Source organism: Cebidichthys violaceus, unplaced genomic scaffold, assembly GCF_023349555.1.
Source record: "Cebidichthys violaceus isolate CVI_PGR_0920_01 unplaced genomic scaffold, fCebVio1.0.p SCAF_8, whole genome shotgun sequence".
Lineage (NCBI taxonomy): Eukaryota > Metazoa > Chordata > Actinopteri > Perciformes > Stichaeidae > Cebidichthys > Cebidichthys violaceus.
The window spans coordinates 7,853,199-7,881,017 of NW_027176964.1; the positions used below are offsets into that span (position 1 = coordinate 7,853,199).

Below are 27,819 nucleotides of genomic sequence, written 5' to 3' on the forward strand. Positions count from 1 at the left end.
ACAGGGGGAGACAATTCAGACAATGTAGTTGATGCGTCGTTTCGTCAAATTTCTCATGTTCACTTGAGCAAATCATTTTTTACTATAGCCGTATTCAACGCTACTCCACTTACATTTGTGAATGGCCAGTTCAATGTGTTCTGGGCAGAGGAGCGAGAGACTCCTGATATCCTGAAAGGTCCCAGCTGCCCCCGCACAGGGGAAATGGTAGAGTTGAGCACATCCTTCAGCACAGCACTTAACGGATGCTCCAAGGCGCTTACAGTATGCACAGTGCTGCAGAGAAAGAGAGAGAGATCCCAATATAAACATATGTAAAATTAATCAATTCCATTCTTAGCCGAGGAAACAACAAACTCTAAAACATGTCCGTGACATTTTTTTGTGACTGACTGGCTTGGCTTATGTAAAAACAATGCTTCATCCCTTAATGTCTCTTTAGAAAAACAGTCCTCTGGATTCCCAAATTAGAGAAGACCCCCTCTCTTTTAGCCCGCTGATGATCACATTCATGACAGAACCTCATCCATTCGCCATTCCCCCTCAGTTCTATAAGTGTGCACTCTGGAGATCAAATGCAAGACTTGCTGATGGGCCATTGGGCTGCAGACGCACTCGGAGAGAGCTGTGTGCCACTGCGAACACTAGGAGCTGAGCTGCCACGAGGGCTCAGCCCCGTTGAGTGGCGTGACCTTTTCCATTTCACAGCTGAGAGATCCACGCTGCCAGGCCGACCTTTACCAGCCAGTCTGATCCATCAGCTTTGCTGTGCCTCACTGAAGCGGTCTCACTGCTGCCCCAACACATTAAGATGCTGTTAACACCCATTAGTCCACGGATCTTCTCCCCCGACTCACCTTTGTGCTCCCTGAGTCAATAGCTCTGTCCACATTAAGCAGAGATTGTCCCTCGCCCTCACAAACACCTTCGGACCACAAGGCACAACTCTGATGTGCCCAGCATTGCCCTGGAATTTCATGACATTAAGGAAGTGAAAAAACAAAAAGGTTAGCATCTAATTCGACGTGCTAAGCACCAACAGATAATGTTGACAATGCTTTGTAAAAAGGAACAGAAATGCTAAGTCTATTCGTTTTTACCTGACTCGAAGAGAGACTGGACGTTAAGATCTTGTGGGAGGCCGACATGAGAAAGTTCATCCCAAAATCGACTGGCTGGGTCTGGTTCTTCCTCGCAGCTTTCAGACCCACTGGAACAAAAGGAAGAGGTTTGCAGAGAAAGCAGGTCAGCACAGGTTTTTTTTTTTTTCGTTTTCTTAAAAGTAGAGAGCCTGAGTCAATTTAGGAATGAATCCAGAGCAGAGACATAAAGGCAGAGGACGATGTTCACTTTTTACAAAAGCAGACAGATGAAGACAGAGAGAATGAGCTGGGGGAAAATGTTAGAGAGCAAATAAAAAGCTGTGGGGGAGGAGGGAGAGGAGGAGGAGGAGGAGGAGGAGGAGGAGGAGGAAGAGGGCCATCTTGTTTGGCATGTGCACAAGAGGCTGGCTGTTCTGTCTCATAAAATCTGTTGAAAAGGATGCGTTTCCCCGAGTCCCTGGCTTGAACTAGTGAGCTGTATAGCATGCGGAAAATGTGGAGAGGGAGCATTAGCATTTAAAAAGGACCTTAGTTCCAGTAAACAAACCAACGGCCAAAATCAAGAGAGCGGTTTCTAGAAGCATGACCGCACACACCTGAGAGCTTATTGTTTATAGCCCAAAGTTTCATTCAATTATCTTCTCCCACATCCTCACATGTCCACGGGTTTTTGCATTATGTCCAACACCTCCGCTTCTCTGACAAATCGAGATACAATTTCTCCTCCGGTGTCTCCGTGTGGCATTAACCGAGGACTGGCCCTGATGACCAATCACACGGCAGCAACACAACAGCTACTGGCTGGCTTGGCATGCGGCCAGATCCCATACTGCTCCCACTGCCCCGTTACGTCACCGGGAACCCAGTGAGACGCCCAACTGGTTCCAAAAGGACCAAAACAAATTAGGCAGCTGTCCAATAGAGTCCGAGGAGGGTCTTTTGTTGGAACTGTGCGCAAATATGTAGTGCGCACACACACACACACACACACACACACACACACACACACACACACACACACACACACACACACACACGAGAGGCTCATGTGCAGCCGTCCCCTGATGTGGGATCCCTGGGCCTGGGGACACGGACTGCTGAGGCAAAGTGATAATTTAGCCTTCCGAGTGTAGAGCGACAACACAACCTGCTAACTGAGAGAGGCCCGTTAGCTTGTGAGGTCTGTGTGTTTGTTTTGTGTGCATGCTCCTTTGTGTGTGTACGAGTTACCGTGTGGTCATTTATTAACCGCCATCACTGGTTTCTTTCACCAGGACAATCCACTGTGTGTCAACACTGCTTTCCAGGAAAAGGGGTAAAAGGTATTTTCGTCCACTTCGATATCCTGACCAACACTGGCAGCCAAACCATTTGTGTCTAAACAGTGTCCGCCAGGCCTACTTACTTCGTCTTTTCCCTCTGTCCTGAGGTGGTCTCTCCGGCCATTTTTGGCTGAGTGGTTGTATCGCCATTGCTGCTTTCACCCGTTGAGCCTCCTCCACCCTTGTGGCTGAAGAGTGCTTCAAACTGAGGCGTGGTGCTGAATACTTGCAGCTCCCCCTGACCCAGTAGGCTACGGCCACCGCAGTAACAGAAGGCACAGAGACGCTCGCTGAAACAAAGAAAAAAAAATGGGTGGTAGGGGGGTGTTTAATTATATATACCTACTGTGACTTAATACACTGCCACGCATGTCACCATGAATTAAGGCCTTCCTCTTCTGGCAATGGGACTGTCTGTGCAGCAACATACTTACGGTACAGATGCATAAAAGCCTACATTTGGGAGGCTGGTGCACACACTACCCACACACACACTGTCCACACACACACACACACACACACACACACACACACAAAATGAACCATTACATTACAGTCATTTAGCAGACGCTTATATCCAAAGCGACTTACAATTCAGCTACGGGAGCAATTTTGGGGTTAAGTGTCTTGCTCAAGGACACATTGACATGAGACTAGCAGAGCCGGGGATCGAACCGCCGATCCTCTGATTGAAGGACGGCTCTCCACTTAGCCACGGTCACCCACAACCACTTGTGAAATCCACAATGGTATATGATGCTGTATTCACACCGAAGCGATTTTTTGCCCTGCATCACTCGCGCAAGTTTGACCGCTGGATCATTTGGGTTTACTTGTGACACTCGCGCTAGATGCGCCAGAGAGGAGGGGTGGGCGTGTATCCCAGATACACTGGGTACATAACATCATCCAGAGGAGCACTGTCTGCAAGACGACAAGCAAACAACTTGTAAAATGCTTGTTTTCTGAAGGGAGTTCGGATCAATCGATGCTAGGCTATGCTAACATTGGAGCTACTCCGTCAACTCTCAAAATAACGTTATCCAGGCATAGATACGGCAGCAACGTTATGGTCTCAGTTAAACTCTATGGTTTATACGCATACATGTATACACATAAATACGTCTCTGGACAAATATGAGGTATTGTAGAGCTATGGGATGGCTAAAATATATTTTCCCTCCATTTCTGATTCATCAACGCCACGACAGGAGGAGAATCGAGTTGAAATATTTCAAGAATTCCGCAAGGCATTAACTTTGTATGTATAGTGTGAACACACAAGTACCAGGCCAGACTCCTTATATGCACCTAATTCTACATTTTGACAAGAAGTTAACAACAAAACCCATCATCTTACAAGAACAACTGGACATGGAACGTGTTGCAGATTGCATGGGAGAAGGGCGTTTTAGAGACATAGCGGTAAAGAAACAACAGAGACAATAAAGCAGCCAAGACCCTGCAAAGTTGAGAAGTAAAAACGGGCGGTAAATATTTATCACATTTTTTAGGCGATGAGACGGCCTTGTTAATAAGATCCCAGGAGAGGGTGCCGGTCTGCCCTCCATCACTAACATCGATAGCACAGACAGGCCGGAAGATTGATTACAACCTTTAACAGAGTGGCACCTGGGAAGAGACTGCTGCCGCTACCGGCTGATGGCTCCATTTCGATTCATCCATGCATGTGTACACAGCAAGGCAAACAGCATGTCACATTGCCACACACACACACACACATTTAGAAAAACACAAGGATCTTTTATTTATTTATATATGTGTGTGTGTGTGTGTGTGTGTGTGTGTGTGTGTGTGTGTGTGTGTGTGTATATATATATATATATATATATATATGTATGTTTCTCTAACACTTATTGTTCAGGGGAAGTTTAGCATTTCTAACCTGCTTTTGACTTCTCTGCTCACTGGGACAGATGGTCCTGCTGAACTCTCGGCTGGAGGGCTCTGGGCCAGAGGGGAAGAGGGCTTGTCCTCCTCTGGCAACTCAGTGGCCACCATTTCCACAGTTTCCACTGGCTGGATTGGTGTTTCTGATTGTAACAAACAAACAAAACAAAAACAAAAAACAGTTAGTCAGTAAGAAATGACTCAGCATTTAATCCCTCCAGAGCATTTATGAGCATTGGAGCACATTCAACATTGACCTCAACACTATTAGCTGCTCTTTAACTCATTGTCAATTATGACTGTTAATTTAGCGTGCAGCTTCTGGCGGGTACAGGCTGTCATAGGGCAGGTAGATTGCATTCTAGTCAGTTTCCTTCAGGTCAAAAACACAGCCTTTATAAGTGAGATGGATGGTAATATATGGGGACCATATGCTGAAGCACTGATTACACTAAACCCACTGGGAACATCATGCTCTTGCTCAGAATAGCAATAACAATGGAGGCAGGGGAGGGGAAAAAAAACAAGGCTCACGTTGCCAAAATGTCTCTCAAGAAGCAGGGTTTAATATTAATGGGGAATATTATGCCTGAAATACAACTAAACTCTATTGTGTTACTATCAGTAACAGAGTGCTTTTGATCTAAATTACAAAATAAATGGCACAATTCACTGTGCTAATCATACAAAACAACTCCCAAAAGTACCTCTCACTGAGACTTTGGGCCATGCTGAATTTTTATTAACATTTCATTGAGATGTAATTAGGCTAATACGGCACTGATTCAGCGTCATCCAATGGCATCACACAAGGACAAATTCAAGCTCATTACCTCCTAATAGAAGTTTTCAGATATGAGTGAGGTAATATCACTTTTGTTTTTCATAATATTTAACAGCAACGTTATTCTGATAAGGATTTCATTTGTCACAATGCTGAAAAAATAAAAGTAGTATGTTTCAGTACGTGGTTTGCATAAAACATTTAAGTTACATTGTGCAAATGAAGCAAAGCAAGGGTTAGACATAAGATTAACACAGGAGATATTAAACCCACGTTTTTACCTTTTCAAAGATATGCTTTCACTTTGTGGACAATTCTGTATAGAAATTGTAGATTTAATTTTTGTGCCAGAAACAACAGATCCCATGACCACAGGGACACAGGCCCTAGTGGGCATGGAATTTGTTTTGTTTTTTTAATCAAAAGGAGAAAAAAAAAATCTGTTTTTAACCTGCTAATAATTGCCTATTGTTTGTGCAATGTAAACCACAGCTAATAAAAGCAAAGCTAACCACCAGCAGAATTTCACTCCACAATATCACCAGCTCAGCAACAGAGCAGCGCTGAGATGTATGAGAATGGGAGGCATGGTCACGTGACGTGATGTCCACACATAAAAAAAGCACATAAATGGGTCTGGAGAGACTGATGGGATTTTAAAAAGCTTTTAGAGGGCATTAGCCTAGGGCTCTTTCCCACTGCACCTCAATGCCAATCTCAGAGCAGGAGGAGAGATTGAAGCAGTAAGGAGAGAGAGAGAGAGAGAGAGAGAGAGAGAGAGAGAGAGAAAGAGAGAGAGAGAGAGAGAGAAAAAAAAAATACAAAATACGCACTCACTGCAGCTTCACAGCTCAAGCTAAACCCTTTCAATTATAGCCCTGAAGTAGAAGCATGGGGTGCCAAGAAAGAGCTCTCATCCATCCTCCTCCAGGAGAGGGAGACTCCTCTTCTACCTTTACCGAAATACCCTTCTGAAGCACCGTCTGCATAAGGTGGTCCTGGATGTGCAAGTTCAAGTTTTCGATCACTACGTAACCAATGTGTACATAATGGATGAAAGGGGGGGGGGGGGGGGATTGCAAAGTCTCACCTGTGTCCTGAGGGCTTGTGGACTCTGTTATCTCAGTCCCATCCATGCTGTCCTCCTCATCCACAACAACTCTCCCTCTGGTGCGACCCCTGGGGTGAAGAGGAGACACAAACAAATAAAAAACAGGCGCAATGAAAAAGAACAAGATGAAAAAAAGGGCTTTGGGTTTGCCTCCGGAGGGGGGGAGTTGGCGGTGAGGTCATGAATTAGTTAAATATAGTCACAGCTGTCACTGATTTTTAATGGAGGCACTCAAGGGCGCTGGGCAAGGCGGAAGGGTGGTAGTAGGGGGGCGACTGGTAGCATGTGGAGTTTAAAGATGGAGGCAGAGCAATCGGATAACTTTGCTCTAAAGATTGAGGGAATGAGATTGGGTCTTACAATAAAGGGGCATTATGGCACTAATGCAACATCATCCATAAAATACATGACTATGCTCATGTGGGGTGACAGAGTTATAATGAATCTTTTACTGTTGATCATACCAGAATTTAAATGTGCGCGTTCATCTTCAGAGCAACGTGGAACAAATACCTTTCTCCTTTACATTCCCTGGGGGGGTGACGACTGATTAGAGTTGAACTGAACACGGAGTACAGTCATTACTTATTATATGATAATAGCTCTGTAATTTAAGAATGCTCCAACAAACATTTAATCATGAATGCGCATCAGTCATGTTTGGTGTCCTGAACATGCATATCCTTAGGGTTGTTGCACGCAATCTGGGGCTGTGATGCATCTCACTGGCCAATAAAATGGGGATTGTGCGTTGAAGCTTTGGATAAAACCAACAAATCAGATAATGCACAATACGTGTGTCTTTTTTTTTCTATTATTCCCTTATAATAAAGTACAAGAAACAATTATTTCATGCAAAAATCTACTTTCATTCTACTTCCGGTGTTTTCAATGGACGTCCGAGGATAGGTACAAAAACAACCCTCTGTTGAGGATTAGTCCCAGGGGAATAGAATTACTGAGGATAACACATACTTCGTTAAATCTCTGAATGATTGGACATGCCAGCCAGTTAAAAAAAAAAAAAACAACACACACACACACACACACACACACACACACACACACACACACACACACACACACACACACACACACACACACACAGCTAAAACCTCTCACTATTATATGTAATTGACAGCTACTCTATCTGTTGACAGCAAGCTACTCTAACCAATTTGTGTGCAGAACAAGGCACGTTGAACCTCTGAAAATAAGGCTGGTTCTGATTCAGTCACAAGCGTCACCGCTGGGTAAGTACGTACATTAGTGATAATGTGACGGCTGTGTGGGTTTGTGAAAAAGGTCAGCGCTCTATTCATTTCCCAATGACAAATTCAGAATAATTCTTCTTTTAGAAGGCCTGTTTGAGACTATAAAGTATAAACACAATGTTTTCTCTAACAGTCTAATTCAATCGTAGAAATATTCTATAGGCACAAATATACAAGGACTTCTTGTAGATAGTACTACAAGAGACTACTCAAGATGCTGCTCAGTACAAATGATGTTGTTCATACCTACTAAGTGAAGACTCTGCCATGAACACAATAGTATTGGGCTAGATCACTGATTGTTTTTTATTAATTCATTCGATTGGAATTGGTTGTATGAAGTCAGAATTTTTTTTAATCACTTAAGGGGTGTTTGCATTTGTCCAACAGTGCACCATGTGAACCAAATAATAAGTGTTATTAGAATTGTAAAGCTTATAACAAAGAGACATGTGCGAAACATAACATTCAAACCATAAAGCACTAGAGCTGGGGCAATTCGGCGACGTAATCTGCATCATCGATTACAAAAACACGCCGATGTGTTGGTGCTTTGCTCCCGGTTTAAGCTGTTCCCCTGAAGAACAAGCTGCAGCTAAAAAAACCTCGCCCACGACCTTCTTACGGGTGTAAGTACTTAGTATTTTAGACAGATGTGGTGCTCTGTAAACTCTACAAACTGAAAATGGCTTATCTGCTATGCACAAACACCTCGAAAAATGAAAGTATCCCGGAGCGGATAGACAGCACCGTGTCCTGTTTTTATTTATGGTCTAAAGATCAAGTTCAAACTGGTGTCGATTTATTCATTCAAAGAATGGCTTTTATCCTTTTTTTCATATATTCAATCTAACACAATGACCGTTTTTATTACAGTACCAAAACTCAGGTACTGTATTGGCACTAGTACCGGAAAATATACAATAGTCCTACTCATATTTGAACACCTATGTGCTGAACCTGGTGCAATACTGACCTTTCACATCATGTTTTAGAAGCTTTGTGTATCAAAGTGAACCTCAATGCAGTACAGGGAAACAGCTGTTGTTAATTGGAACAAATTTAAGCATTTGTTCATGCAAAGGACCAAGCTGTCAACATCCTGTCCAATACTACCTGAACCAACAACTTCATCTCTCCCTACAGCACACAATGCAAAACATTCGGCTACATAAAACTATGGGGGGAAAAGCTTTAACCCTAATTACATATTTTAATCTTAGTTGTCATTTTATTGTGCTGTAGTTAACTGGATTTCACCGAGCAGCTATAGTTTGCAGGTAGCAACGCTCAGAACAGTTCATTGGCAAATACTCAGTATTAAAGGACTTGGATTGAGATCCAAAGCTAAAAAACTTGATCAGGATATCCCTTCTCATGTGTCCGCCTCCTGTTGAGTGACCCAAAAATATCTCATTACTGCTCCTGTTTAAGATTTTCTCTCTGGAGTGCCCAGTTAAATGTAATCTTAGCCTTTTCCTCCACTTCGCCATGTCATCTCTTAACAGACGTGATCACAGTTTTAAAACCAAGAAATTTTAAATTTAGCCATTGTGAAAAAAAAAAAAAAAAAAAAAAAAAGTGCAAACCTTCCCGTATCTTACTGAATGTGCTACGTCAGCAGATCAGACAACCGTGACTACATTTCCAACCATATGCCTCTGTGCCAAGTCATACAGCCGCACACACACACACACACACACACACACACACACACACACACACACACACACACACACACACACACACACCTCCCTCCCTTTGCATACAGTATGGGGAGATCTGTCAGTGTCAGCATCCTCCAATGGGGAGCTCTGTTAAACTAATCTTGGAAGCGCCATATGGAAGGAATAATTGTCGCGGATACAAATTAAATAGCAACATCAATTGTTAGCATGCTAAGTGGGTAGAGAGAGCGCATGCCAAATGAGAGCAGCGTGTCTCATGGGTACTCGGGAGGATACAGGGGGTTGGAAGTGAGGGAGGAGATGGAGGGGTGGGGGGTGGGGTAATTTTTGGTGCCACTGGAGAGAAAAATCACAAATGGCTAGACGCCAAATCAACCCCTCCCTCGAAATTACTTCCATGTCAAGATAAGGAACAACCCTAAAAAAAAAAACAGAGGATGACAGAAGAGGCCTCTGGCAAACCTCGGCTAATAATACAAGGTACAGGTAGTAAGAGTCAAACAGAAATATCTTAAGAAGGGAGAAGCGAACTAATAAATTCTAACAGAGAGCTTGATTTTACGGATCACGCTGAGATGACAGAAACTGAACTTATAGAACTCACGAGGAACAAAGAACAACAATAAATATTGACGACTTAATGAGATATAATGAAGATAAACAGCTGCAACAGCTTAGTTATTTCTGCACAAACCAAAAGAATCAAAAGTGTCAACTGATCAATATGCAATTACATACATTATAATAAATCGTTGGCGCAATTTGTCGATTTGCTAAACGTAGGTCGAGACAGACAATATCATTCTACACATTTTCTAAACTCTACATCAGCTGATCAGCACGACACGAGAGGTCAGAGACGCGTAAGGCACCAGGACCAATCTGACCATGCCTACAGCTGAAGTAGAGCAACACGCCATACATCTTTTCTGTCGTAGATCACGACCATGTTTTGAGTACCACACCTGCAATATTTTTCACAGCAAAACACTTTTATCGTCTACACCTAACGACATGCAAGTGGGTTTTGATTCCAGAGAGCAAATCCAAACGCAGAAATTAGCCTGCGTGGGACATCTAGATCTGTGACAACAATCTGGTATATTACACGCAATGTAGTTGGCGGCGGTGACGTCTTAACCATAGACTGCTACATAATATACAACTGTAATTATATACAACTCCTTTAAAAAGGCATCAAATTACAAGCCGTTATTTAACTGACAAAATGCTCAAGACTAACATTCAACCCCATACCCTGCACAACTTATCCCCCCCACAGTCCCACCACAGGGAGAAAGAGAGAGGAAAAAAAAAAAAGAAAAAAAAAGAAAAGGTGAAAATAATGCTGGGGTAAGTAGTTCCAGTCAGCGGCGTGCTGCCCGTAAAACCCGAAAAGGAGCATACTGCTCTGAAGTGGACGGACGAGCAGATGGAGCGTGGGCAAATCTAGTAAATTCCAACAAGCAGGTCTACAAGAGCGATTTCTGACACGTTCTCTTTTGTCACAAGCAAACTGGCTTTCTAACACTTAACATTGGTCATTTTAATGTTTATACTCGTACCGCTGATATCCTTTAGAAGAGGAAGCTAGTTGGTGTGAACACAAGACTGCGCTATGCAGATAATTAACAGCCCAGCGAAGTTGTTTCACTCTCGCGTGTATTACAGTTGGGATAGTTTGGTTTCTACACCGCCTCACAGGTAGTTTTAAGCCAGGAGGACCAGGGCCCATTAGCCTCATCATGACCCGTAGTGAGAAATTAGAGCGCATTGAATTTGCTGACAACCTGAGGTCCATCCACAAAGCTGGGATTATTATTGAGAGTTGGCGGAGGGGGGCGTTTTAAGGAGGTGCTGTGGATCTGATTTAATTAAATCTTAGATGAGATAAATAATTGTGGCATCAATAATGCTTTACAACGCCCTGCAACCTTAAAAATATCAGTCTTGAGTCTTAATTCTAAGAAGAAAAACACATTTCTGCTCCTGGTTTGTTCTTAACCAGTTCATCAACATTAAGCTATTCGGGTGTGTACCAGGTCATCCTTCCACTGTGGCATTAACCATCGTCTGGATGCTTGCAGATTAAACGATCCATTGGGAGCAGGGTATTAAGATTGATTGAGAGGACGGACTAAGGAGAGAGTTAAGAACCTTGTGGGGCATTATATTACAGAGCAGCTCAATGCTGCTTTATATGTTGCTGTGGAAGTCACAAAAGGAGCCGGGCACCTTGTTCTCAAGCTGCCGTGGAACTGTTCAACCTCCCGAGAAGACAAGGTCTTCTAATCAACTCTTAAAGACGTTTTCTCAAAAAATTTGATACCAAATAAATAGCCAAAACATGGCCAGTTTTGAACAACCAACAGTAATGTACAAAACATCAACAAATGATCTGTATTTTATCGAGTAAACATTAGATATTGCCATATTTGATAAAACTTGGTTATACAAATTCTCAGAAATTAAGCCGACCGTAGTGACTGAGGGCGTTGTTTTGATATCTTCCATTGTAACAGTACTATCAAGTACTACGCCAACCTATGTCTCCGTTTTATGTCTAAAATGATTTGATTGATACAAATTGAGTTTTAGGCAATTCTCCTTCACATTCCCTTTTTAAACCATTTTATAGGTGTAAATAAACAAACAAACACCTAGATATGTTTTGAAAGATACGTCTCGCTTTGAACTAAACAGGGATTGGGTTGACCTTTTTTTTTGTGTTGAAAATAATCAATCCCAGATTATCCAAATTTCATGATTTGATTCTGGTGCAGCTTCGTAACCATATTTGTCATATGACTTGATATTCTTTGGGAAAAATAAAAGAAAACAGAATAAGCAATAACACACGCCTACATGTTCTAATTTGTAACACGAGCAGATGTTGTGGAGGCGAGAAACACCATAATGCAAAGCCAGATCACAGATTTCTTAAGCTTGTTTGTAGTCCACTTAACCCATGGTTAGACTAGCTTTATCAATTACAGTTAACTAGTTTGAAATATTAGAATATCTATTTTTTTCGCATAAGGTCCATGACGACATGTCCTAACTGGCCACGAGTGTCGCAGCATTTGAGCTGAAGTTTTGTCAGACGACCCGTTTATTTATATTTCTCGCTTTGAAAGCCTGCATTGGACAAGGAATGGCTGACTCGTGAAGTTGAAATGAGGAGTTATCTATAGGATACCTCCTCATTTGTAATACAAACTTAACAAGATAGCAAGTACTACTCAACCGTATTTTTAGTGGTTACGTCGCCAGTTAGATAGGTACGTGGTTTGTTGTCTGCTGTCTTTATGGTTGTTTTGAATTATTCCTCATTTAGCATGACCTAATGTAACGTTTCATTTTAAATTGATGAAAGCAACGTTGTTTGACTCCAATACTTGACGCTATGTTACCAGTTGGGCTGTCTAGTACAAAAACAATAGATATTCAAATATGAAAACATTCGATTGTGGAAAAAAAAGCAGCACTTGTGGGGCGTTCAGTGTGCACGAGGCAGCCTCGTGCACACTGTTTTTGTACTAGACAGCCCAACTGGTAACATAGCGTCAAGTATTGTTGCTTCGGTAACCAGACATTTAATATACTATAACTGATGACAATAACATACAATAACATGAGCTGATGCAACCATGTTTGAAATGTCATCGTCAATTAATTTTAAAGGACACTGGTCTTGTGTGTTTTAATGACTCCATAAGTGATCGGGTGAGCTCAGTGGGTCAGAATGCACCGTTTGCTCTTATATCAAAGCGACAACCCTAAACGTGGGGACGAAGTGTAAAGGACTTGGCACCTGGACGCAGGACCATTACTGAAAGAAAGTCTCGTTTTTATTCTACTTTATATTAGCAGCACCACCAAGTTGCATCTAATTCAAGGAATGAGTAAATTCTCTATGGCGTGAAAGTGCACACAAGATTACTTAAATGTCCAAAGGTAAAGGCCTACTTCTTTCTGTTCTTAGACGTGGACGAGGGTGGTGCCTGGGGCAGGGGGACAGCAGCATCCTTGCGCGGCCTGCCACGGGGTCGCTTGTCTGCATGGGCGGGACTTCCTGTGGACGTGGCCTCTACACTGCTGGAGGGCGGTGAAGGTCCCTGGTCAGAGGGTTCCACAGTCTTATCCTCTGATGACATTCTGAAAAAAATGTGAGATCGTGATAGACGTTACTTGGCAGGTGGGCTTGGAAAATTTAAATCAACAGTAAGAGGAAGAGTAGGTGCTAATTTTCACTTCTGTTGTTTTCATACTAGGGGGGTAGGGGGGGGGGATTCTTAGATGCATCGCGATTCTCTCATGAACGATTATGACTCGATACAGAAAACTCAATTCTCAACGTTATGATCGCCTGTAACAATTCTGTGACACCGGGCTGTCCGTTCGTTGATGCCGCTGAACGCAACAGACATAATAAACGTGCGTCTTGTTTACGTTCTAAACTAAGAGCTAAATACTAGCAGAGTTTTGGTGAGGGTGACTGAGCTTGAGCAGCCGAATATGGATACGATCTGACCGACACCCCCTGGCTTAAAAGCTAACGTATGGAAGCATTTTACGTCTTCTTCCGTCCAACTCAAAAAGGGCGAAGTGAATCACGAAGTAGATTGACACGTTTTTGACAAGGACTTGCGCCCCTACTCAGTCATTGAGAATCAGAGCTTTCGCCCTATGTTGCACACTTTGGAACCGAGATACAACATTCATCTCAACGTTTTAACGGACACAGAGAGACTCTACAACCAAACCAAAGCTAAAGTCATGGAGTCACTGAGGAAAGCGGGTCGGATGGTAGAAACACGCTATGAGTGAACGTCAGCTACCACAGAATCTTGTGTCACTGTTTTTACCATGAGGATGCTGCTACAGGCCCCATTTTATTTATTTTCGTGTTGGTTCTCTTTGCAATGCTTGTAAATGTAACCCTCCAGTTGATACATCTCTTCTATTAGTTACCAATATTGGATTAATAAAAGATAATGGAAGTAAATTCATATGTTTTTTATCATGAATAATTGCAAATATGCAGTGTTTTAGAAATAACATATAGTGTCATGTATACATTTTTTCCGATGCATCAAGATGAATCGATAATTGTTTTATAATCGCATCGTAGCCCTCTGAATCTAATCGAATGATGAGATGCTAAAGATTCCCAATCTATATTTCATACTGTTAACAAGCTTTCATGGAGTGGATGGGAAAGAGATGATGACTTGTCATGGGAAGCATTCATTCTCATCACTCCACATCCAGCAGCTCCGGGTTTTCCAATTGCTGCAACCCCCACTGAGCGAAAACCCACTACAAACAGCTCAATGGTGAATATGGTGAACGCTGCCCTTTAGTGAAATTTTTCAATGAGAAGTGAAATTTAGAGTTAGCACGAGTCCACTGGCGAACAGATGGAGATTCACTTTATGTTGCAAATACTATGGTTGGGTGAAATGACAAATATACTATGAGACGGTTTGTTGACTGCCACAGATTGTTCTATACCATTTAACTGAGGTATCCATCTCTTTAATATCTCTGGGGGAATTTGCCAATTGCCAGAATTGTTGCAAAATCAGTGAACAAATTGTTTAGATCCATTGGCTGTTTGCATTCATAAAGGTGCAGAAACATTCCACAAATGGCATTGAATTAATTTGCGTTATATGTGAAGACAGTTTGCTGATAGGATGTACTACACTGGAGTGACACAACCCCAAATTATGCTTGAGGCGAAGTGGCCACAAGTGGCAAAAGAGGCCACTGTGCACCTCTCACTCACACCTAAAACAGGGACAGACCTCTCCTCATTTGGTCTGTCAAATGGAAACAAAATGTTACCATGATGTGTTCACATGTCATCTTGTAAAATGCAGTTTGGGTGAGAAACTTGAATAAATAAAGTTGTTTTTCTAGCAATATACAATATATATTAGAGATGGAACTATGAGTTCTTTAATTTCCCAGCTCTAAGCAGCTTATAATACATCTTAAAACTACTGACAAAAGTTTTTTGTTTTATAAATATCGTTTATCATATTTGAATTTTGTGTTTTTATGCAAAAACCACTACAGATGACTATAACAAAGTAAAAAGCATAACATTTAGAAATGTTGATGGTTTACACCGACTTCAGTGTGTCTGGAGCCTTTGTGGACCAGCTGCTATAACAAAACAAAACAACAAAAGCAATCTGTATCTGCCAATATGGATCATCATTGATCGGCAATTGTCATCAGCGGCAAAAAAAGCGTGATCGGGGTTCTCTAAGAGTTACATTTTCTCCCTTTTATATGTTGTGTTGATCCGATCGGTGACACCTTCCGAACCGTGAGTTTAATGATCCGTTGCACCCCAAGTGATGAAGTGTCGTTGAGCAAATGAGTGAGTTCTTCTGGTCAAATGAAACAACAAACCCATGTCCGTTACTTAAAACGAATGCCTTTGAATTCAAGACACCGATCCTATAAACGCCGAGGAAACGCATTGCTTTCTTTTCATAATTGATTTCACCCACTATAACTTTGGCACATCTCCAAAAGTCACCCTGCTTTTGGAATATTTAGTACTAATGCTGCATTCAAATATTGCAGAATATTCTGCAGAGTAGAAATAACAGGAAAAACACCCCCTTATTCTGACTTGTTCACACATTATTCCAAGAATACAAACCAGCCATGACCATGCTCCCCAGGAAGTGTATACCATTTCAACCATTGGTTTGTGATGCGTCATCTTTGCTGTAGAGCGTCTTTAGTTTTGCTAATTGACACAATCTGATGATGGTGAAGCCGTCGTGAATTAAACGTTTGGAGTGTATCCACACATATACCCGACTTCAGTTTAACAGTTTGAAACAAACAGTTGTCCGATGTCCATCGAGCTTGATTAAACCAACCAGCATACTACAGAGATGCCACAGCCGAATGTCCTGTACCGAATGGTTCAATACAAATACAGTTACCTATTTGTTGGATTAAGGTTACCAGTTTGTCACTAAATGGAACCAGATACAAACAAAACATTGTACGGCTCCTATCACATTTGCTGAATCGACTGTATTTGTGTTAATATGGGATTTTGTTTTGATGCAATCGCCAGCAATGGTGCCCGTTGCAGCCATTCTGTGCCATTGTTGACATGACTATAACATTTCACCAAGTGGAAGATATTGTCCGTATCAAAAATTCCCGATCTCTTCAACTCTGACGTCGGAGGCTGATGTGAATGTTTTCCCCCCACTGTGCTGCTTGTGATTATGGTTTAAATGATAAAAAAAAACTAATATCGAACACTGGCCATTTCCCATGGATTTCTTACAGTTTACGCAATTTAATTGTGAAACGCTTCAGTCCTTAGCGTAGATGTCTGGAACTCTACCGGAGGTATGAACACCATTCTTCCAAAAGAATACTCCTTTATTTGGCATTTTAATGACGGCATTCAACTGGGCCTAGATGTGGTATGATGTGGGATAGCTTGCGATTCGTATAATTGTCATGCTCAAACCATTCAGTGACCCGTCGTGCCCTGGATGTTGTTTTTCTCCACTCATTCATTCAGGTTTTTCTTTTGATTTGTCTGTAAGTTGTCTCTTCATGTGATGCGCAAGCTTGTGTGTGTCTCACAACATCAAGCCTCTCTCCACAAGGCAGTGCAGTAAGGCTTTTACTCTGCTGCAGTACAGCAAGTATTTGTTTTCCTTACTGAGAGCTAAACAGTTGCATGATAAAAGTTTGTAGCTTCACACAGATCTTTTGGTTTCTTTCTGGGGCAGAGAGCATTGTCAAAACGCTACTTTCTTTTCCAGTGAAGACAGTGATGGCTGACTGCAGCTGCTGCTGTTGTGCTGCTTTGGCTACAGTGCACATGGCCAATGTAGACAAGGACTAAGTTAACAAGTTGCTGGTGAGGACATTCAGCAAGCCAATGGACAGATATTGTTCATGGCAGTTGGTGTATTAAAAAAAAAAAAAGATCTAGAAAAGGCAAGAGAATACTGAATATCCAGTGGGATGCTCATGATGGTTTGTGTATGCTGGACATGAAAGCAAGGGACCGTTTGTTGCGTTAACTGTTAAGACCATAGCACTATATCACTGCTGTGTTTCAGCGAGTTTATTTTGAAGTCTCAAACCTTGAAATTCAAATAACAAACATTGTGAAAAATGTACTATTTTTGGCCGACGATTTCTAATGCATTATTGTACAGGCACATGAAAGGTTTTATGGTTAATTAAGTCTCGTGGCCAGGAAGTTAGTGATGCAGAATGCTAGATGTGAAAATATCAACACAATAGAGCCTAGCTGGGTTGTAATAAATATGCTCCAATAAATGAAATCCAATAAAATGACTGAGATCAAACTTATTTTCCACGGAAATCTAGGTTTATATCTCGGGTAATCTGAGTACTTTATACTATCACCTTCACAAACACTTTTTTTTTTTTTAGTAAGACTCATCCCTTGACCTTTTCTTAATTAACCTGAAAAGTAAAGAAAAAAGAGAGAAAGAGTACTGGGTTTAGCACCACATCATCCTTTAAAAAAAACAAACGGCAGACGTAGCATGTTTCTACCAACTGGTAATCATTTTCAGAAAGGCAGATTTCACTTGCTAGCTTGTTTTTCTGTAGCAAAATTTAATTACATCAGACTACATATGACTAATCTTTAGGAAGAGTCATGCAAAGGTCAACTTCACTGGATTTAATTTTCAGTAAAATGGTAATAAACTATAGTGGGTCTAAATTTACATGACATTGTATCCTTTGCAAGGTAATGTATTTTTTTGCAATGCAATGTCAATGCTGAGGTGATATGTTGTTTAGCTCTACATTACATACATTTGCTTTTAGCACATTGTGTTGTCCTGAACAGTTATGTATCATTACTGCCATTGGTGGCTAGTCATGTGCTGTGGCTTGAAAAGGACCTGTATGGCCTGAAATTATTTCAGAAATTAAAGAGACAGATCCCTATTTGGGACTCATACCATCACTCACTGCCGATCTGTGTTAATGCTCTCTTTCTCTTATGTCTATAGTGGCCTGCAGGCTCTGTGGACAGATGGTGGTCCAATAACACCAAACTCCACAAGAAACATGACTCATTACAATGGTTGGACTGTCAGAACAATCATCCACAAATTATTAATGCGAGTCTAAATCCTCAGATAAGAAACATGGGCTTAACGTTACACTGTGTAGGTGGTGATGTAACACAAATTAGTTGGATAAAGACCATTTTATAACCAGATTTACTGCCTCGACAGAGAGGGATGAGAGTAACGTTGATTGTTGGGCTATCTGAGGTTATGATCTCGGACTACGAGGCAGTCACGACCACCACAGTCGTCACAATTGGAGGCATGCTAACGTTAGCTTTTGTTAACTCAAGCTTGGGCACAAAGCAGCACAGCTAGCGATGCTAGCTTGTTGTGTTCAACTCTGTCGCCTTTTCTCGGGCGACCATACACAAAATTAACATTTACGTCGTCTGAATGCGACTGAAAATAAGGAATGAAACGATTCCATGTTTCGTATTTAACTGGAAATAGCAGACTTGATTCTGCTTTGAGAGACATTAGCCAGTGAGACAACTTTGAAAGAGATTCACGTTACGTTAGCAAACAGGTTACCTATGGTTGACATTAGTTGGCCAACTCATCGTACTAGCTTGTAACTAACAAAACACCAAATAATGCTTCAGCCTTTTGTTGTCCAGCGGCCCATGTTAACTATAATAGTCTGTGGATGGTGGTAAACTTAACCACGCTGTCCGTTAGCCCACTTACACCCGGGTAACGTTACAACATAGTGATCGTCTGTGCCCATCACACACAAAGGCTCGGTCTATTCAATGAAACGGAACTGTTCTGGGGAACTACAAGGATACACAAAAGTGAAAATGAAACGTTGTACAACAATGTAAGCTTTGTTTTCTGCTCTTCGGTAAACACTAGTGATAGTTGTGTGTGCGTGTCGCTCGCATATACTGTGTTAAACTGTACATATATATAACGTTACCCCTGTGTTTCTGAACATCCCCCATGAACCGTTCCGTTGAATAGTCTGAGTCATGAAAGGCGGAGACAAACCCCCAACATCAGACTGGAGGTGGGTAATGTTGGCTCAGCTTTTACTTCACAAGGTGAAAGACAAACAAATCTAGTGTGCTTGAAAAAATAATAAAATATCTCACTGCAGCTTACCTTCCAGCCCTATGAATAGCGAATTATCCTCTTCATATCCAAAATACTGGGGATGAAACGTCGCACTTTTATCACCCAGCTAGCTAGCAAGCTAATGGAGTTAGCTAGCCTCTCCAATGAAGCAACACCGCAGCTCTCAGAAATGCATCACGCATATCATTATATTCCAACGTTGTAATGTTATTCCCAACTTGGCCCATTTGATGGGGAGGCAGACGATGTAAATCCAACAGAAACCCGCTCCGGTTGCACGCGCATTAGTGTGGATCACTTTCCTTTCTCCGATGACAGCTGTCGTCGCACGAGTTCTGGTTATGGAGCTAACGTTAGTTGGTGTTAGCCACCCAAGTCTACGGCCAACAATTCTACCATTAACGTACCAACAAATCAACGCCAAAATCCAAGCTGCTGCAAAAGTCAACACCCTGCAAATTAAACTTTAAATTCGGATCCTCGGCGAATAAACAGCGACGCGCAAAGCAACCGTCGGGTGCCGACCGCTTGGTTGGCAACTGGTTCTATTTTCTTCAGCATCGACAAGCTGCGGGACCAAGCGGCCAGTTAGGAGACTCTCGCAGCCAGCCTGCCACGCAGCAACAAACGCCTCCAAAGACATGTAAAAACAAACGTTAGCTTGCCAAAAATAACATGTCGCCTGCCACAGTTCCCGAACTGCAAGATTACTATGAAATCTCACTAAATTAAGTTGAAGATTACGCTTCGGTGTACTCAATAACGGTGGCCATATCTAATGATAAGTGGGACCGAAGCACAGCCCCTCTAGGCTCCTCAGAAACTAGATCCACCTCCCCCTACCACAACTACGGCGCACAAATCTTTCCAAATCGGCGTGGCCCGTCGAGAAAGGGATGCTTCGTGAGTGTGGAAAGTGTTTAATAACATTAATAAGAATATACGACGTGAATACCACGCAAACCGTTTGACAATTTCTTCAAAATACTCTCTGACCCTGCGGAGGGATATGGGCATTTAGTAAATAAAATAATGGCTAGGGCGGGCTTAAAACATGGAGCCTGGATTGCAGCCGGGGTGAAGGCGGATTGTCAACCGTTGTTGCTCCAGCTCATGCAAATCTTCGCCAACAGCAGCAGCAGCAGCAGCAGCAGCAGCTGCAGTGACTCAAATTGTCATCAGCCTTCTCCAGAGCAGGGCCAAAACACACAAAGATGGATTAACTTTAATATGCGAGTGTGCTGGTTCATGGCTCGTCCAGCTAGCATCCATTCAGAAAAAGACCACGACCAAATGGATCCCCAGCTACCCACACGACGTCTCTTTTCCTGCCTTCTTTCCCTCGCACACACGCACACGGATGCAGGCATTGTATTTGGTGTAGCCTGCAAATAGGCAGACATACTGTACACGCAGGGGTTAAATTACGGAAAAGCCCCAGGGGTCGGCTTCCAGCAGCTACATATAATAAGTAAAAGAGCCAATGGGTGTTACGTATTTACGTGCATGTTTCCTTTTTTGGGGGGCGCTTTTATTTACAACTTAATGAGTTGTTTTTTTTGGAGTGAAGTCTCTAGGAAATTAACTGGAAATAAACACAGCCCTATTCCTTTAAATGGTAAACCTTGGCACCTCTTTCCTAGACCATGAGTTCCCCCTGCTGGTTAATAAAACACACGTCACACAAAGTGTTTTGCAATTTATTATTGTTTTTTAATTCATAGTTAATCAATTGGAGACAATTCAAACAAATCAAATCGCAGTACGCCAACGACTAATACAGAGGAAATATGAATAAATTAGTACAGAAACATATTCCACAAATGCCTGAGAGCTCACTGGTTTGATAAGTACATGTCAATCTAATGCTAAGGCCTTCACATCTGTCCAACTCGTGATGGACCTATAACACACAATAAGACCCTTAATGTTGTTTTTTTAAATGTATCACTCTTCCTGTCTTTACTTGCAGTGGTGAGTTCCGTACAATGGGTATGGGTCTATGGTTAATGCACACTCAGATGCTATTTGTCAGTTACAAGATAGGACAACACTTTACAAAGGCACTTTATGTTGGTTTATCCTTTCATTTGTCTCCCATATGTATATATGTCATTCACAGCTATATATAAAAACAACAAGACAAGTCAATATCATTGAGAAGTCAAGGGAAGTCGACTGAACCCTACCAAAACAAATATAGGAAATGTAGGAAAGAAAAACAGGAAAATAAGCATACATTAGAAAGGTTGTACTAACATCATAATCATTCACACACCCATCAACTATCATATTCCTGGAAAAAGAAGAAGAAGCAAAAAAGTTTAAATCCACCGTAAACAAAGTATATATTAAGCTTTTTGTCTTATAATGTATCTTTCAATTTCAGCTAATTTGCTTCAAAATCTCATGGTTTATTCACAAAAATGTAATTGTCATTAATCAAAGTATTCATCATTAGCAATGTTTCATGATGTGGAAAGAATGTCTATAGTAAATATTCAGACTTCACAGATGTATCTAAGTCACCTATTGCTGTTGAATTAATGACTAAGTGTGCCATTGGGCATCCCGATGCATCCTGGCCTCAAAGGTCTTCTTTTTGCTCAGCAGTGTCGCCTGATGTCAGTGAGGTGTGAGGCGCTGCACGCACAGGTGTCACTTTCTTAATTATGACTGTTGAACCGATGTTCGTTTACACCACCAACCACCATTGACCTAATTAGCTTGAAACACATAAAACCGCTGTTTGGTGTTGTATCTTTTGATACTCTTTTACTGGAACTTAAACGTGGAAAAAGTCCAAAAGAGCATTTATATGCAAGACGTTCCCATTTTGTATTTGCTTGTGTCTCTAGATGTGGACAGCAGCCCTTTATATACTATATATGTATATATATATTTGAATAATAAGGGATCTACTTTGCCACCACATATGTATAAACTACAATGTACAACTTAATATAATCTAATTTGAAATGAACAAGGAAATGAAGACTAAATCAGAAGTTTTTTCTGAAACAATATCAAAAATGTTCCTTTGTTTTGGGTGGAGAAAAGCACTTCTGGTATATTACAGGCAGAGGGCAGCATGGTTCTATTTTAACACTGGGAATAGTAATCAAATTAAATTGTCCAATTACAATTCAACATGAAAAATGCAGGATGGCTGTTTCTCTTCCTGTCCAACATTTCTCTGTTTAATATCTCTTTTACCATCGTTCAGCTAGTTATTCAGGTGATAAACAGTACAGTCCTTAAGTAAAATATTCTCTATTGTGGGAAATGTCACAATTAGAGATGAGATGGCCAGTCTCTTCAAAAAAGAATTTGAGCCGGTGGAGCAAGAATGAAACTTGTGAAAGGTTGAAAATGTTTTCACTGAGCTGACTCCAACAGAAACTCAGGTTTTGCATTTCTTGAATGATGTTCAAGCAAGCGGAAGGTAAACACATCTACGCACACATTTCTGCACGAGACTCTCCCCACCTTTTAATGCTCATCTAAATCTCTATGATGCCAATTTATAACGTAGGTTTATATAATTATCAGCAGACAAATGTGTTTTAATACAATAAGTCATTTCAGCAAAAAGAACAAACTAATTACACGCTGGGTAGTTAAATGCCTAAAGAGCTCTTTTCCTGTTGTAGAGCTTAATTGATGCCCTTTGGCTACCAGTATTAAGGGCTAATTTTCAAGAGAATACAGAGACACTGTGACTGGGAGATGAAATAGGCTTTTTCAAGGCCATTAACTTACAATTTGCCAGCCATGCGAGCCATCATGTCAGTGTTCGGTCTTGAAATGCAGTAAATCTGCTCTGCTATTGCTATAAAATAATTCAAAACGCGTTAACATTAGCATGACAATAGCTGGTTTGGTTCAGTCAGTTTACTAAATACTTAACTAGTAACTTAATACTTAACAAAATGTAACCAATTCAGGTGAATCATTTTACATCTAACATACTACATTATTTGTACATACAAAATCAAATTTAGCACTTGACTTACATTCTATCCGAGTCACCTCAACAAGGGAAAATGTGGAAAAGATGTGGACATCAAGGCGTCAAACGCATTCTAAATGTGATGTCATGACGTATGTATCGGATAGAGGAGTTTTTGTGGGGGAGGGTGTTTATGGAGAAGTGGCCATGTGCCTAGACTTAGAAACCAAGCAGAAGATGGCAGTGAAGTTTGTGCGGAAGGACCTGTACTTGGATGGCCAATATGAAGTGTTAATGCTTAATCAACTTAGAAAGCTTGACGAAGACAAGAATAACTTGGTCAGGTTAACCGATTATTTTGAGCACAAGGGACATCTTTGTCTGGCATTTGAAGTGCTGGACATGACCCTGGATTCACTAATGAAAAGCAGATTTGGCAAGCCACTGTGTTTTTCAGAGATTAGAATAATCACACAACAGATGCTGGTGGCTTTAAATGCCCTCAGTAGCATAGGTTTGGCACATACAGACATCAAGCCAGACAACATAATGCTGGTAAATCATGACTTACATCCCTTCAAAGATAAAACTGATTGACTTTGGTAATGCCTGTGAGGTTTCAAAGCTACTGCCTGGCACCCTTATTCAGCCCCTTGCTTACAGGGCCCCTGAGGTCCTCTTGGGTATCCAACCAAATGAGGCTGTAGATATGTGGTCCCTCGGCTGCCTTTTGGCCTACATGTGCCTGGGCTGGCACCTGTATCTACCAGGTTATCCATATGAGCACATGAGATTCATCAAGCAGCTGCACGATCGGCCCTGTTCACCTGCTGGATTCTGGGATTAATACCGAGGATTTTTATACCAAGAAGAAAAAAATGTGGAGGAAGAAAAAAATGTGGAGGCAGAAAACACCAGCTGAATACCAGAAACAAACAGGCTACAAGTTCCAACGCACTCAAACAAGATTCTCTGAATTCACCAGTCTCGATGATGTGATAAAGAGACACCCAGAAGTGAATGATGTCATTAACTCATCAACCTTTTTATGTCTCCTCAAACAGATGCTTCATGTGGATCCTGAAAAAAGAATCAGCCCCAGCGAAGCTTTAAAGCACCCTTTCATCACAATGAAACAATCTAGGGACCAAGAAGCCACAGCTGATAGAAATGCTGATGGCGCCAAAGACGACCAACAAGCCACAGCTGATAGTAATGCTGATGGCGCCAAAGACGACCAACATCCACAGCTGATAGTAATGTTGATGGCGCCAAAGACGACCAACAAGCCACAGCTGATAGAAACGCTGATGGCGCCAAAGACGACCAACAAGCCACAGCTGATAGTAACGCTGATGGCGCCAAAGACGACCAACAAGCCACAGCTGATAGTAACGCTGATGGCGCCAAAGACGACCAACAAGCCACAGCTGATAGTAACGCTGATGGCGCCAAAGACGACCAACAAGCCACAGCTGATAGTAACGCTGATGGCGCCAAAGACGACCAACAAGCCACAGCTGATAGAAACGCTGATGGCGCCAAAGACGACCAACAAGCCACAGCTGATAGTAACGCTGATGGCGCCAAAGACGACCAACAAGCCACAGCTGATAGTAACGCTGATGGCGCCAAAGACGACCAACAAGCCACAGCTGATAGTAACGCTGATGGCGCCAAAGACGACCAACAAGCCACAGCTGATAGAAACGCTGATGGCGCCAAAGACGACCAACAAGCCACAGCTGATAGAAACGCTGATGGCGCCAAAGACGACCAACAAGCCACAGCTGATAGTAACGCTGATGGCGCCAAAGACGACCAACAAGCCACAGCTGATAGTAACGCTGATGGCGCCAAAGACGACCAACAAGCCACAGCTGATAGTAACGCTGATGGCGCCAAAGACGACCAACAAGCCACAGCTGATAGTAACGCTGATGGCGCCAAAGACGACCAACAAGCCACAGCTGATAGTAACGCTGATGGCGCCAAAGACGACCAACAAGCCACAGCTGATAGTAACGCTGATGCCGCCAAAGACGACCAACAAGCCACAGCTGATAGTAACGCTGATGGCGCCAAAGACGACCAACATCCACAGCTGATAGTAACGTTGATGGCGCCAAAGACGACCAACAAGCCACAGCTGATAGTAACGCTGATGGCGCCAAAGACGACCAACAAGCCACAGCTGATAGAAACGCTGATGGCGCCAAAGACGACCAACAAGCCACAGCTGATAGTAACGCTGATGGCGCCAAAGACGACCAACAAGCCACAGCTGATAGTAACGCTGATGGCGCCAAAGACGACCAACAAGCCACAGCTGATAGTAACGCTGATGGCGCCAAAGACGACCAACAAGCCACAGCTGATAGTAACGCTGATGGCGCCAAAGACGACCAACAAGCCACAGCTGATAGAAACGCTGATGGCGCCAAAGACGACCAACAAGCCACAGCTGATAGTAACGCTGATGGCGCCAAAGACGACCAACAAGCCACAGCTGATAGTAACGCTGATGGCGCCAAAGACGACCAACAAGCGACAGCTGATAGTAACGCTGATGGCGCCAAAGACGACCAACAAGCCACAGCTGATAGTAACGCTGATGGCGCCAAAGACGACCAACAAGCCACAGCTGATAGTAACGCTGATGGCGCCAAAGACGACCAACAAGCCACAGCTGATAGAAATGCTGATGGCGCCAAAGACGACCAACAAGCCACAGCTGATAGTAATGCTGATGGCGCCAAAGACGACAAACAAGCCACAGCTGATAGTAATGCTGATGGCGCCAAAGATGACCAACAAGCCACAGCTGATAGAAATGCTGATGGCGCCAAAGACGACCAACAAGCCACAGCTGATAGAAATGCTGCTGGGGATAAAGATGAACCACCAGCCACTGCAGCTGGGACTTATGAGAAACCACCAGGCGCAAATGATGCTGCTGACTCTGTTACTCATAATTCACATGATGACAACACCAGCAGTGATGGAGGAACCAAACAGTTTGTTAAAATCAAAAGTCGGAAGAAGTCCATTAAGAGGTTCTTCTCCAGGATGTTTAAGTTTCTATGTTGCTGCAGAGTTGATGTTATTGAGTGATGACACACATGTCATCATTCAAATACGGTGGTGCAGCACTGTTACCGGGGTGACTCACTGTGGCTAAGTGGAGAGCAGGGTTTGATCCCCGGCTCCACAAGTCACATGTCGATGTCCTTGAGCAAGATACTTAACCCCAAATTTGCTCCCGTAGCTGTGCTACGTGTGTGTATGACTGTGATTGAATCTGATTGGCAGGTGTCTGCCATCAGTGTGGTGAGTGATGACAAGTAGTGTGAAAGCGCTTTGAGTGACCACACACAGCTAGAAGGCGAAGGTTGTTCCTGAGCCTCTCTCATTTTGTGTCCACTTATGGTGGCAGGATCAGGGTTTCTCCGGTGTCTCCCACAATAATTGAAGGTGAGCTTCCCTCCACAATAATTGAAGGTGAGCTTCTCTCCACAATAATTGAAGGTGAGCTTCTCTCCACAATAATTGAAGGTGAGCTTCCCTCCACAATAATTGAAGGTGAGCTTCTCTCCATAATAATTGAAGGTGAGCTTCTCTCCACAATAATTGAAGGTGAGCTTCTCTCCACAATAATTGAAGGTGAGCTTCTCTTTAAAAAAAAAACTGGTGGTCCACACACAGCTAGAAGGCGAAGGTTGGTCCTGAGCCTCTCTCACTTTGTGTGTGTACTACTCTGGTGGCAGTATCAGGGTTTCTCCCACAATAATTGAAGGTGAACTTCTCTTTAAAAAAAAAACAACCTGTAATATGGGTTTCATCTTGAATCCAAGGAGCTCCAGTCCTGCATCGCAGGTCTGCTCCTCCGCCCTTCATCATAGAGGGGTCGAGGCCAGTGGAGCAGGAGGTTACAGATGTGGAGCAGGACTCGAGCTCTCAGAGCCACCTCAGTGGTCCACACACAACTAGAAGGCGAAGGTTGGTCCTAAGCCTCTCTCACTTTGTGTGTCCACTACTGTGGTGGCAGGATCAGGGTTTCTCCGGTGTGCTCAATTATCTCAATTACATCAATAAATAAAAATATTAATTGAATTTGCTCATCTCACTATTCATTTTTCTGTAATATTTGGAATGCTGATTTAGCATGAAAGTGAAAAAGATTTGAAACCGAAAAAAAATGTAATCTGAAAATATAAAATCTGAAACTGAAAAATACAAGATCTCAAATATCAAAATATATATGAAAATTAAAAATTAAAAAAATAAATCAAAATTATATTCAACCCATTCACTTATTTTTATTTTGTGAATACTTATTCAAATATTGTTATCTGAATCTTTATTGTTGGAATGCTGATTCAACATTCCAAATATTGTTCTTCACATCTTTATTCTGACTTATATTTCTATGGGGTCAGATCAGTCTCAATAATTGCAAATGCACGCAGAACGAT

At 42.2% G+C, this 27,819-nt stretch overlaps 1 protein-coding gene across 11 annotated transcripts in view; it reads right to left on the reverse strand.

Moving 5' to 3' along the window:
* Positions 1–20,152, reverse strand: part of kmt2cb (lysine (K)-specific methyltransferase 2Cb) — a 63,970-nt gene extending 43,818 nt beyond the window's left edge. For 10 of the 11 annotated variants that reach the window (XM_068701454.1, XM_068701449.1, XM_068701451.1 and 7 more), the window contains exons 1-8: positions 19,420–20,152; positions 13,163–13,351; positions 6,211–6,299; positions 4,332–4,479; positions 2,509–2,715; positions 1,101–1,210; positions 858–967; positions 114–276 (exon numbers count right to left, since the gene is read on the reverse strand). In XM_068701454.1, the coding sequence (XP_068557555.1) occupies positions 114–276; positions 858–967; positions 1,101–1,210; positions 2,509–2,715; positions 4,332–4,479; positions 6,211–6,299; positions 13,163–13,350 (1,015 nt within the window). In that variant the 5' untranslated portion in view covers position 13,351; positions 19,420–20,152. The remainder of the gene's footprint in view (positions 1–113; positions 277–857; positions 968–1,100; positions 1,211–2,508; positions 2,716–4,331; positions 4,480–6,210; positions 6,300–13,162; positions 13,352–19,419) is intronic. The other variant, XM_068701452.1, reaches the window with a different exon arrangement.
* Between the last annotated feature and the right edge of the window lie 7,667 nt (positions 20,153–27,819).